At 37.5% G+C, this 13,980-nt stretch overlaps 1 protein-coding gene across 7 annotated transcripts in view; it reads left to right on the forward strand.

Moving 5' to 3' along the window:
* UBE3A (ubiquitin protein ligase E3A) overlaps window positions 1-13,980 on the forward strand; it is a 55,060-nt gene that overhangs the window by 15,952 nt on the left and 25,128 nt on the right. For 3 of the 7 annotated variants that reach the window (XM_076359031.1, XM_076359022.1, XM_076359040.1), the window contains 3 exons: window positions 165-311; window positions 928-1,046; window positions 4,510-4,554. In XM_076359031.1, coding sequence (XP_076215146.1) covers window positions 1,027-1,046; window positions 4,510-4,554 — 65 coding nt within the window. In that variant the 5' untranslated portion in view covers window positions 165-311; window positions 928-1,026. Of the gene's footprint in view, window positions 1-164; window positions 312-927; window positions 1,047-1,483; window positions 1,533-1,678; window positions 1,760-2,406; window positions 2,572-4,509; window positions 4,555-13,980 lie in introns of those variants that run through there. The other 4 variants (XM_076359057.1, XM_076359049.1, XM_076359069.1 and 1 more) reach the window with 4 other exon arrangements.

Here is a 13,980-nt window from a genome sequence, read left to right on the forward strand (position 1 = left end):
CCTTTTTTCTTTACAGTCTTTGTCCAGTGCACCTAGAAGCTTGGGTGGGAGAGAGAATGGGGTGAATTGAGCGTTGAGGGTTATGTTTGGAAATATTTTATCAGTTAACTTTAGTTTAGAGTAGATAATAGCAGTAGGTAAGAGACTAACTGGTTCCTTTTCAGCCATGGAAGTAATCAGCTGGGGTGGTCCCAGGGCGCTCTGGGCACGAGTATTGCTGAGTGATCATTGGCTGCCACCTGCGTGACAAAGTAAAGGACCAACCCTTCAATTTATACCGGTGGAGCCAGATCACGGGAAACAATTGACAGGTAAAATACACTTTTGAAAATTTAAGGGAGAGGAGAGAGTACATGTGGCATAAATGGAGCAAAGAACCTAAAAGATTGGCCACAGATAGCCAAGGTTGCTCCTCTGAAACTTTTACATAGCTTTAGCTTACTTCATTTTGGGGAGAGGCACACAGCAAAGCACAAGTTACATATTGCTCCCCTGGGAACACAGAGCCTCTTTAGGAACCAGTATTAATTGAGTTGTAGCAGGGAAACAACTAATGGAATTTTATTGTACTTAGAAATTACAGTTCATATTTATGCACATGCTTCCAGATCTTTGAATGCTTGTTGTCTTGACATTGGGTGCTTTCCACTGGTCCAAGAGATGGGCTTTGGTTTGGTTTTTTTAGAGAGGCTAAAAATAAGTTGATAAATTTTCAAGTTTACCAGTTGAGTGTACTGTAGTGAGTTACTCTAGAAGTCTTAGAATGCCATTCAAAAATGAAATAATTTTTGTGCAGTAGGTCTTAAATCTCACAGATAAAACAATGCTTAGCATCAATATTTTTCTTCTGGTTTATGTTTTTTATTTAGTGGACTGGCTGAAAATAATTTGTAAGGACTTTTAACTAAATTATTTTTACTTATTTAGAGTTGTCAAGCTTATGCTTAGCCCAGCGTGATACAGGACTGGTGTGACAACTCATTTTTAATCAGTGACTCAAAATTGTGATCACCCTGATGTCACCGAATGGCCACAGCTTGTAAAAGGTAAGCATAAAGCGTGTTGTTTCTCAGGATCATTTTTAGTATAATGGTTATTTTGAAAGTACTTCATTTGTATGGCTTGAAGTTAGGTTTTTTTAATAGTATTAATGTATATTGTTTGTTTAAGATAAGTCACCTGGCAAAGTTGACTTACCCTCTTGCTCAGAGTGATTTCAAAGCTCACTTAGCTTGTCCCTGACTGCTTTTTAAAATATGAGCACTGTGGTGCTCCGTGGTATCCCTCTTAAGAGCAATACTATCATTTAAAAGTCTCTGGTGGTTTTTACTGACATACTGAAATTCTGTATAAATTGTTCAGCATACCTGTTTAAGCAATTTGTTCAATTTTTTTAAAGTATTTGTCCAGGAGGCTTGATGATGTTAAAAATTGTAGGCTTGCATACCTTTACTTTTCTCTCCTAGGGTGGTACAGTGGAGGTAAAAGGAGTGGCTTGCAGAATGGAGAAGTTGCTCCCTGTGTTATTGGAAGTGAGCCACCATTTGAATTTGCTAGCTCATACTGCAGTATTCAGATTAGTTGGTGTCTTGTGATCAGTATCTATGATCTAATTCAAAGCTGAAATTTATAAGAGCATTTGCTCTGAGATTTTCTCTGAACAGAACTCTTGTTTCAGATTTTAAGCATGATGAAAGGACGTCTTGCCATACTATATAGTTGTTTTTCAGTACTGTTGCCTGCTCAGAGGAATAACAAGGTATCTTGTTTGTAAACAATTGGATATTGCAGAATAAATAGCTTCTCAACAAACTACAATGCCTGTAATTAGATTGACCTTCCACATTGTTTTAATGAATACTGAAAGCTCTTTTTATTTGGTGCTTACATTGTCATTTGAAACCTTTTAAAATCTGGTTAATATGTGCATTAATAGTTCTGCAAATCATAATTATGGTAGGTCTGCTCATGTTATAGAAAACAATAAGCTGAAGGAATTTGATCCTGTTTTCTGTAGAACCACTTACCTTAGAGGACCAAACCTTTTTTTGACTCAGCTAGGTGTTATTTTTTCTGAACTTTCCTGAAACTTTGTCTTCTCTTACATTGTTTGTCTTATAGAAGAAACGTTTTTTGCAGAATAGCATGTACTGAACTGCACTGTTCAAAGCTCAGATAAAACTCACACAAATGATAAGGATAGGAAAAGATTTTGGATATACTGATAGCTGTGTTTACATGTTTGTACTGCAGATCACCAGGCTACCTTTTTTACATGCTAAGTTTAGATGCCAATCTGCTCCTTTTCTGTAATTTTTCATACTGCTGTGTATTTTAAAGGCTCAAAGTGAATTAATACTCATGATGTTTTTGTTTAACACCACTATTTTGCTTGTATTTTCATAGCAACTTAAAGCACTACTCTTACCCAAAGCTTCATTGTGTTGTATTTCCTATGACTAAAACAAGGATAGCAACTGCCTCAAACTTCCAAGCTCTTTGCTATCAGTTTCTGAAGTCCTGGATGTGAATAGAGGAGCTAGCCACTGCTCTCTTTCCACTGCTCCTCAGGTTGTATGGCTTCTAGCACTTACATGCTTAGGTGAATAATCAGAAAAAAAAATAATTGAGGTTCTTTTCTCTCTGCTAAGTATTTAGTGACTTGTTTTGGTCACTGGAGTTGAAGGGAGATGAAATTTTGACTTGTTTTGCTGATGAGTGTTATTTTTGTCAGCAACTATCTCATCAGTCCTGAACTTTAATGAGTAAGGGAAACATCATTTGGAGGGAATAAATAGAGACCAAATTTTGAGATTGGCCAGTTTTTATGTTATTTTCCAGTTAGAGGGTGTTTGCATTTTAAGAATGAGTATGAAGTTAGTTGGATAGTAAGTTCAGAATTCCGTCCCTATTGTCAGTTGAATTTTATAACTTAGTGGAATATAAACAAATAACTTCTTGTGTTCTGCATCATCTGTCACTGCATAGTATCCAGCTAGCCTAGGAATATTGTCTGCCAGAAGTGCTTTCTGGGCACTGGGTCTGTTAATATAGTACAGTTTGGTAAAATCCAGAAAGTTGCTAAGATCTGGTATGTCAGTAGAGGAACTAAGATTTTAGAAAGAGAATTCAGAGAGCAGCCCAGGCTTTAATAGGAGGGACCATCCAGTAAGGTAGCACAATAAAACATAGGAAAAAAGGAAATGTTTCAGGCTACAGGTGGAGATTTCCAATAGCATTTAGAATAGTATAGATAGTCATATAGCAAATAGAGAAATTCAGAAATTCCATTCCTATAAACAAAGATTTTCCCAGTAAAGCTATGGCAAAGCCTGCTTAGCTGTGCTAACTGAAGTCCCCTAGCAAACTGTTGAAACCTACAAAGTGAGTTCTATTTGCAGATTTTAGCTCACTTCTGTTTTGAGAAAGCTCTGTCATGAAAGACATTTTTGTTCATATGAGCTACAGAGTTTTACTGTAATGGCTGTGCTCTATTTCCACTCGTCACGCAATATATCCAGCGTGGCAGTTCTGGTCAACTGTACCAAAATCTATACCCAAGTGAAGGTTGGATAAGGTTCTTCAGGATATGATTTCAAGGCAGCTTAAGATGATTGAAGTCAAAATTGCTGCATTTGTACTGCCTTGTCTCCTGGCTCATCCAGCTACAAACTCTCATCTGGCTACAAATTCACTGGGTAGGGGGAAGTCCCGAAGGGAGGAAAAAAATAATCTGTCTAAAAAAAAAAAAAATTAAATGTTAACTTCTTGAATCAGTGCTGGCATAAGGAAGAAGATGGGAATAAGGAAGAGCTAAACAGCTATAACTTAGCCTACTTAAGTTAATATGGAACTATACCCCTTAAATTACTCTGTAAATTAAGTCAAGTGGGTTGGCAAGCTGAACACAGGTGCTACTTGTGTGTTCAAAAATGCCAGGCAATAACACCTAATTCTGAATATTACTGGCTGACCTGTTGGCTGGAAGGAAGAAACAGAAAGCTGCCTGTGACATTATGTCCATAAATTCAAGTAGAGAGAGACATGAAATTTGTTTTGAGATTCTGTTGAGACCTGCTTCTGAGCTGCTGCTTCTTAGAGTCCAACTGCACAGAGAATCTGTTTGTAACAGTTGATGACTGATAAACTTTGAGTATACATTTTGGTTACAGAAACGGTTATGAAGGATTAGCCCAGAACTGGTGCACTATGCAACCTGAATACAGAAATACTGCCAGCAGAATTCTCCTCTAATGGCTGCTGTTGCATAAGCTGTGGGGGAAAAGTGCTGTCGTCCTTAGAGAAATTTGGCTTAATGATATTATCAGGTTTTATGTTATAAACTGTCTTCTAGAGTTTGGTCAAACAAATTAGATGTGCAAGTGCATAAAAGTTCATGCTTTTCATGTCAATAATACATTATCATCACTTTCCACCTTTCCTAACTCTTCATATTGTAATGACTTAAAATAACAAACAATGCTTAAGGTTTTGTGTCTATATTTGCAGATCACCAGGAGAACCTCACTCTGAAAACATTGAAACTAGCCGAATGTAAGTAAATGAGTGGATGAGTTTGGTCTATCTTGTTTAAAAATGTTTTGAACATACTTTAACAGTTACTCTTGCACTTGCTTAAAAAAAAAGGCAAAAGCTGAGTAGAACTGTGGAATTACGTTAGAAAATTTCAAGTTAGTATTTTGCTATGGAAAAATAATTTTAAGCCTCTGTAGAAACTGTGATGATTCTTTTTCTCTTTTTGAGGGTGAATGGGTTGAAGGGAAAGTTCAGAGGTTTAATTTAACATGAACCAGTAGATGGTAGCATAATACAGTGTCAGAAATCTTCAGGCCTATATTCAGACTTGACAGTAGGGGTGTAATTTTTACCTGCTATTCACTAACATCTTGCATGGGTTTGAAGACACTTTAGTACTAAGGCACAATACCTGCTAATATCTGTTGTGGCAGATGGATTGCTGAACTAAGAATATGAAAAATAAAAGGTCTGACTTAATTTGGCAAATTTATGTACTAGTTACTTCTAGAAACAAAAAACTAGCTTGCTTTCACTAAACAGTATTCATGTAGCATCTTGCTCACAGTTCTGAACCATGTTTTGGTCTGTCTTCATTAGCCTAGAAGCCAAGATTATCTAGAAGCAAGATTGGGATAGGCTGAAATGTTCATTTCAAATTCAAAAGGGTTGCAGGAATGAGAGGACCATTTTAAAAAAAGAAAAAAGTTATTTGAGACTTTATTCTTCTGTGAGTTAGCAAACAGATTCTTTTCTAGCTATTCAAACCATCCTGTCATAGAACTCACAGGGTCACCACAAACTCTGCTTTTCTGGCTTACAGCACAAGTTCCAAAATAATAAAGGGAGCGTAGCCCAGTGTTTAGGGTACTGTCTGAGGCTTCAAAAGATCTGGGTTCATTTCTTTTCTGCCACAAACAACTTCTCTGACTTTAAACTGTCTCCTCCATACCCTCCCCCCGAGTGGTCTAGCATTTTATGCACTGTGGGCTGAATGCCAGTTTCAGGATGTTTTGCAGGCTAGGGACATAGTGTGAATTCCTCAAGGACTTCTCTGCTGTAGCTGCCCAATGTGGGGAGGAGCAAAGCTGAGGTGAGCCCCTCCACATTGGACTGCATACCTAACCTTAAAAGTGATGAGAAGGAAACAAGGCATGCTTTTCCCATGTGTTTTTAGCAATTCACTGCAGTGAAGTCTTTTCTTGCAGTAGGAGGAGCATTTCTCCTGGGACGATGAATTTGCCTTTCCCTCTCTCATGCCATCTGTTACAGAAGTGCTGTCTAGCTGCTTTCTTAGGAGTACAGGCTGCAGTGATCCAGACCTGGGAGGTGACTGGCTGTTGCTACATGGACATGTGTTAGAGACAGAGGTTGCAGGGCAAAAACCCTACCATAGTCTCATCTCTTCTGCTCCAGTAGCAGCCCTTGCTGCATTATGTTTTATTGTTCCTGCAGCAAGTTGAGTTGTGTTCTTTTGTTTCCCTGGCCTAGCCAAACAGGGGGAACCAGGCCGTAGACTGGCTGTAGTCCCCTCTGGATATTGTTAGCTGAACTACTGCTTTTTACACATTGTAAGGAAAAATGTGTCAGAAACAAGGATTCTATAAAGACCTAAGGTAAATCAGAAGAAAAAGGCAGTACAACTATTTTTCCTTCTAGCAGTTTGACAATTCTTTTTTTGTGTGTGTGTTTTATCCTCCTTAAAACTGAACCTGAAAAAATAATCTACAGTAGCAAGCTTTTCTGTGTGAAAGCTGAATTTTTTTTTTTGGTGTAGAACGATATTCAGAGTTGCCCTGACTATGTAGATTTCACGTATCTGTCTAAAATAGATGTAACCCAGTCAAGCTGTAGGGATTCACATATTTGTTTGAGTAGTAGTTATACAGTATTAATGTATGGTATACTTGCAAAACTAATTTTTTTAAAACTATCACAATGGGATGTGTACATCAGCTATTACAGAGAATTTCTGTAATCCTGCTGCATAGTTGCTCTTGCCACATAAGGTGGAATGGCAGGCTGGGTAATACAGTGTGACCTGCAAGCCTACTGTGTAGCTAAAATAGTTACTATGTTATTTACATGCCTATAATTCATTATTAAATGCAGGGACTTAACGCTAGTGGTTTTATTATTCGCACAATGAATGGTTAAGTTGTTTTTGCTCTGGTTGGCTGATATTGCTTTATTTGTTTCTGTGTTTTGCACTGCAAAGCTTTATACCAAAAGCATGGTCACATGTGTGAATTAAAATAAATAAAAACAAAAAAAAATCTACTGACTCTTTCAGACTCTTATGCAGCAAATTCTTCCATGGATAAGTCTTGCTTATCCCAAGCTTTTCAAATTCTGGCTCTGTGTGATGAACATCTTGGTGCTAGCTCAGAGTTAGAAGTCTCTTTTCCTTAGCATTCATTCAAGTCTTTCAGTTTTTAAGATCAACATCTTCTCCTGTCTGCTCCTGTCACAGATCTGCTTTAGTTAGTATAACTTTCTTAAAACCTCTTTAGCACTAAATTACATAATTTTGAATTGTTTACTTTAACTTGGCTTCTTATCAGTTCGTCTATTTTCACTCTGCGTATTGTATGTTGTCATATATCAAGGCAAAGGTTTGGGTATTTTGATATAATGGCTTTCTGTGCATTCCTCTTTCCTTCTTTCTGTTTTTAAGGATGGGATGCTTGGCAATTTTGAATCTTCTCTCTCTCTTTTTAAAGTCATTGAACACCCTTCCATTTAACGTGGTGTTACAGTTATAGTTGATGTATAGTCATCTCACATTGGAGTAGATTTGATAGATGGTTTCTTTCCCTTGAAAGAACGGCAAAATAAATATTCTGCAGCAGCCTCAAAATATGCCAGAAAAACAAATTACAACCATTGCAAATATATACAGTAACTGTATAAGTTTTAGCATTTCATGATACATACTTTCAGATGTCATCCTAATGCTTTCTAGACATAGAATACCTTAAATTACTTTCCTCATAGCTGAAAACACAGGTGGGTTTGCATAACATATCCATGGGACATGCTGATCATGGCCTCTATATCAAACCTTGCCACATACAGGTATTTTTGTGGCATTTAGTGCTTGGTTTATTGCCATTCTTGGAAGGAAAAGATGTAAGAAGTATCTTTATGTACACCTGCAACCTTGCACCATGTTTTACTGTGATCTGTCTAGGATGAATCAAAAAATTTCTTCTCAGCCTCTTGCAATGCATCATTTAGCCAGGCACTGATTCCATTGAGGAAACTTCATCAGTTAATAAGACTGCATTGACTCTACTCAAGAATTATTACCTTCTTAAATTTAGCAACTACTTAAGTTACAATTAAGTATCTGCTTTACCTTTGCTTCCAAGAGCAAAATTACAGCAAGATAAGTTGACTGAATTTTATAATAATTTGAAAGAAAAGGAATTTCAGATTTTGCACTAGAAAATATAACTGAAGCATATGTATTATAGACCTTGGTTCCCATGGAGCTTGGAGGATGCTGTAAGTTTACCAGTTAAAAATAAAAAAAAGGAAAGCTTAAAGAGGAGATATCCACAAATGCTAGACTGTTCTTAAACTGGAAAGTCAAGTGTTTAAGTCTTATGATCCATGTTATTTGCACTTAGTTTCTGCGTGATCATGGTCATCCTTCTAGGACAGTGTCATGCAGAATGAAGGCATAGTAAAAGAATGCTGCCATGGAAACCTGACTTAAAAAAAAAGTTCTGGAGTTTTTAATAACTTGAGAACAGAGTTATGCGATTGTCCCTTTCCTGTACTTTGCCTCTCTTTTACAAGTTTTATAAGGACAGTACAAGGTTGTTCAGCATTTAGGTCTCTTCTCTGCAGGTTGGTCTTACACGTTGCAGTGGTCAGTCCTCTTCTTATATCAGTATTTTTGTCTGAAATGGTTTGTCTCTTATATCATGCTTTCTACTGAAACACTCTAGTGTTCCAGAAGTAGACAATCAGAATCAGTGTCTCCAAGTTACTGTCTGTATCTTTTGATATCTCACTGCAGTGCTAATATTACTCTCCTTTCTTTGGTTGGGCTGCTGATCAGAATACAGTGTATAAATGTCATACTTGACAAATTTAAGCTTGTTCAGTAGAGTACAACGTGAAGTTTAATTGTACTTGCTTGAGTGCCGGGACTTCTTTACCAAGGGAAAACAACATAGAAGGTGCTAAAGAATATGTATTTTGCTTAATATTTGATAACATATTCATTATTTGTTTTGTCCTGAATATAAAAGACAGACTGAAGGATTCCTGCAAGTATGTGAAGTTACTGTCATTTCATTTCTTTCCAATAAAGACAAAGTTGGTCTTATTGTGGCCTCATAGCCAGTACAGAGTATTAGAGTTTGGGACTCCTTACTTGATAATTTAAAACAAAATTTAGAGAACTGTTGAAATGTTTTGTGTGGTTAGATGTGACTATTCTTTGGAAGTTTAACAGCTGACAACAATTATGTACTTTTTTCTTTAAAATATTAAGAATAACAAATTTGTTCAAAGAGAGTAAGATCTTGTAAGTTTATAGTCAGTCCTAAACTTAGTAATAAGCTTATTCCAGCAGTAATTCAAGTTACTCTTTCTTTGTAGTTAAATAAATGTATGGGCTTTTTTATGAAGGCTATATTTCTCCCTGCCTTTTCAGAAGGCACTGATTCTGTAAACGTGAGCATAGTATTTAACAGTCACGCATGCCTACAGTCATTACTATTTACATACGTTGATTGCTTACAATAATTGCCTAGTAATTGTTTCCCAATAATCAGTTATTTAATGGCTTCAAGCCTGTAATGTTGGGGAGGGGGGCAGAATTGGGGATTTTTCCTGAAATTGCTTGGGTTGAAAAGCCAGGGTATAATTGATGCATTATTCATATCTCAATTTTTTGGCTAATTGAATATTGGAGGGATCACGTGGGTGACAGGGCACTGCATGCCTTCTTAAGAAGGACAGATAGGAACCAGGGTGTGAAACCAGTTGATCTGTGGAATGACGTTATCTCTGTAGAGTCCTGGAGCTAATAACCTGAAGAGGAAAGGGCAGTAATGAAGGGTGCTTTTCTAATAGAACTGTAGCAAGGTAATTTGTCTGTGAGACCAGACTGAGATACATGCTGACCATGTCCTTGACCCCCTCTCTCTAGCTGTCTTTCTGCATTGCTCCATAAAGCCAGGACAACTCTTGGGTTCTCAGGTTTGCCCTTCCTGAGGAAGTGCCATACCTGACTTTGTCAGCACATGACATTCCCAGAGGCATGGTGGATCTAGAATACGTGGTGGGGAGGGAGGTCCCTTGGGTGAAGCCAGTATGGTCCAAGGGAGTTCACAGTCTGCACCCCAGCTATCGGGGCCCACCACACTGGAAGGAACGAGGTTTGGAAAATGCGAGCTCCATGCGTGTGTGCATTTGCAGACATAACGTTCACTGGGGTGCCAGTGGCCAAGGGGGCATAAGGTGTTACAACACTGCTGGAACAGAGGACTCAGCTCCAGCTCTGAGTGGAGCATTTGGCAGTTCGGTGTGCAGGCCACTTCAAAAGGGTCTGTGCGGGCAGTGCTTTTACTGGAAGCTTGTCTTCTCTAGCACTGCTGTTCTTACTCTTAGCTAAACAGAAGCAGGGAACCAACATGCAAGGTTTGAAACTGAAACTCTCAGAAAGCAGTGTTTAACTTCACAAAGATGTCCATCCATAACGCACACTTTTTTAACAGTTTTTGGTCTGCTGGTCGTCTTACTTCCACAGCGTAGTACAATTGTTGCAGGTGTGTAAGTCTCTCTATGCTCCTGTCTGTTAAGGCATATACTGAAAGTTGTTTTACTATTAGTACTAAAAAAAACTGGTCCCTGTTTTTTTCCTATCCAAAAGACAAACACAAATTTTCCTTCAGTTTCCATGCGCATGAATACTTTTGTTGGGTTTTTTTGCATTAAGAAAGAAAACAGCTTATGAACATTTTGGCATTTCTGAATTACTAATAGTTTTGTTAAAATAGGCCATTGTAAATTTCCATTTACTAAAATTGGCCATCTTGGAGCAATGTGAGACTTCTGTGTAGAAATAATATAAAAGGTGTTGTGTCCCAAGCAGAAACCATTCAGAAATACATCATTTCATAATGATATTCCCAGACAAGTATGAAACCTTCATACGTATTTCTAAAATTTAGGTAAACTTAAAGCAAAAATGATGCATTTATACAGATATTTTTAACTTCAGGCAAGTTTTGAAACTTGGATGAAAATTCTTTGGTCTGAAGAATTATATGCTTCAGATTTTTCTACAGTTCCTTAAATGTTTAAACATCTGATTTTCTCTCTCGCAGAAGTTTCCTTTATGTAGCATCTTTCTGTATTTAGTTTCAGGTATTTGGGAAATGCAAATTTGATGTTGTTACATAGGAACTTTTGAATCAGTACATTCAATCCCTTGGTTTATATGTGGTTTAGACATTCAAAAGTTACTTTACAACCCAAAGTGCAGCCCAGTGCACCTTTGCCTGAGTCTCTAGAAAGGTAGAGGCTCAGTGGTGCACTTCTCTAGTGATAATCCACAGTTTTGGCGGCATTTCAATTACAAATGCAAAGTACTTATTATCTGGCTTTCTATGAGTTAAAGAACAATTAAAAAGTCTAAAGGCGTTCTTTTTTCGTTAAGTACTACAAAAGTAAGTCAGTGAATACTGTTTTTTTTTAAACAGAAAAATGTACTTGTGAAATTGTTGGACTTTGGGAAAGGAAGATGATGTCTATTTTAGATGCTTCTCCCCCTCACTGAAGTAGTGAGTCTTGCTTGAAGAGGTTATACAAGGCCCACTGTGTGGGAAGTTACCCTTAAGGCTTAAGGATATTCCTGTGATATGTCTGTGAAATGTTTACAACTGCAACCACACCAGTGCAGTTTCATACTCGGATGTGCAACGACAGTGTGAGTCTTTGCAAGTCAGTCACTGCAGCCTTAGCTACACTAGAAGGTGTCTGTGCTAATGTACAGTAAACTAGTCATTGAGTTTATAAGGGACCAGTTACTCTTCACTAGATCCCTGTATAGGAACTTAAAGGGAGCTGCAGTCTTCACTGTATAGCATGAGCTAAGAATAGAGAGGGGGTTTGTGTTACCTCGCTTGATGAACCAGTTTTAATGCCTCAGGCTAAGAACTTAAGTTTTCTACATACTAAATGAGCAGGGGAATGTAGAAAGAGATCAAGTTTTCACCTCTGGAGAACAGAAAAGGTATGCTACATTTTTTTCTGAATAATACAGAAATATGGGCTGTTGACTCTGGACAGTGTCAACAACAATAATCCCTCAAGGGATTCCACAATGGGAATGTGGTATGGAATATTTTACTGTTCTGTAAAATCTCACATTGGCTTACTCAGAACTGCATTCTCTGTAAGTGCTTTTATGGATGGACCCTCAGTAAGGGTAGCTCTTGTGGAAGGCTCAGTAAATTCTGTTCTACCATCTTAGGTCTGTATCCTCGCTTTAAGTCTCCACCTTTTTTATTTACTTAAATAATTTATCTGAGGCCCCATCAAAAGTCTGCAGAATAGCCGCCAGGGAGAGGTGGGGGGAAATTCTAATACTGTTGTATTCTAGTACTGTTGAACATTGTATTGTTTGCTTCCATAGTTGATTTAAAAAAAAAAAAGTCTAACTTTCAGTCAAACCTTCCGTCTCTAATAGAATTTCACAGAACTTGAGTCAGTGAGTCTGCAGCCATGAGTCAAAATGAAAATGTTTGTACAAACAGTGTTATTGTAGGCATGGCACAGTTTGAAGTAATTGGTAGTTAAAAATGGGAAGCAGTCCCTCAGAAGTTAACTGTTAGAGACAAGTCTAAGCTTAGCTTTGTCTCCTGGCATCTCAGATGTGACCTGTTAAAGTGGAGTGTTGTTTAATATGGTAAAATGTGTTGTTAATATATCAGTGTTTATACATTGAAATAACTTTCTTCAAACTAGATGTTATGTAAACTAGAAAGGTGTACATGCTTCTTTAAGACTAACAATTTCTCCAGTTTGAAAACATAAGTTCTCTCTTCTTAGGGAATTGATCAGCTTTTCACAATGTATTTAGTCTGAATAACAACTCCAGCTGCTTTAGGTAAATAAATAAATACACACACACACACCATAATATATATACACTTAGAACAGCTGTGAGAAATCCATTTAACATTTGTAGGTGTATTACATATGTCAGAAAACACCAAAATTATGGCAAAAAACTTGTGATCTCCATGTAGACTGCAATGAAGAAATAAGATGAGAGGAAAATGCAATGAGGAAGGATAAAGTTAAAATGATAATGTGTGTATGAAATAACTGCCTTTTTGTATGCACTGTGGAAAATGTGGTCAGTGAGAGAGGGAGGAAAATTAAAGGAACAGTAAGTTTCAATGTGAGTTGGAAAGAGCTTTTATGAAGGCATCAAGGTAATGCATAGGAGAGACTGCAAGAGGAGTAAATAAGGAACACATTGGTGAGACAGGTGGCCATAGCTCAGGTGCAAAAATTCAATGTTAACACAGAAAGGCTTTCACATTATATGCTTATCTGCTTACAAGTGACAGTATTTCACACTCTAAATTTGAAGGTCTGGAATGATTGAAAGTCAAGAATGATTAAAGCATGAAATCTTGGCATTCAGAAATAGATGTCTGTGAAATCATGTACTGGTCTAAGCTCTATTAAAAAACTGGGTTTTTTTTAAAGCCTCTATACTAAAAGCAGAAGTATGAAAGACAAGATCAAAAAAACCTTATTTTATATGTACATGGAGAGAGGCAGGTGTTCCTAAGTCCATATATAAAAATTGGAGAGGCTAGAACTCTTTCCTTGGATCAGAATACAGCTGTTCCGTTTTATACAGTAGTGGGTTTGATGGTATTGCTGGTGCTGCTTTATTTTTTTTAATGGTCTTCCACATCTGTCTCGAGGTGCCAGGGAAACCTTTCACTTCAGGGTTTTTTTTTTGTCTTGGAACTCACTGCATTTGGAAGGTCAGGCAGACATTGAGGTAGTGGTTTCTTTGTAAGAAATATTTTCTTCTCTAGGATCATGAGATCTTGAAGGGTGAAAGGGAAGGAGCAAAGTGTTATTGCTGAGTAATATACACCTCAGTAGTTGCTTTCAGAACTTGAGGACATTTTCCCTTGTGAAGCAGCTGCATTGAAACTGATGCTTAACCAGCCAGTATTAACACCAGCTAGGTGCAGCAAGTGCTGAGTAGTACCAGTGGGTCTAGCACTTAAGTTCTCAAGTACTTGTTCTGTGCAGAATCTGTGCATGCATCAACATCTGAAAAGGCAACTTTAAGTTAATATCACAATTTCTGATTAAAATCTTGCTTCCCATGTTCTAATCTTTATAGTACCGTATCACTAAAGTTAGGTAAAGAGCCTGCATGTTACA

Source organism: Aptenodytes patagonicus, chromosome 1, assembly GCF_965638725.1.
Source record: "Aptenodytes patagonicus chromosome 1, bAptPat1.pri.cur, whole genome shotgun sequence".
Classification (NCBI taxonomy): Eukaryota; Metazoa; Chordata; class Aves; order Sphenisciformes; family Spheniscidae; genus Aptenodytes; species Aptenodytes patagonicus.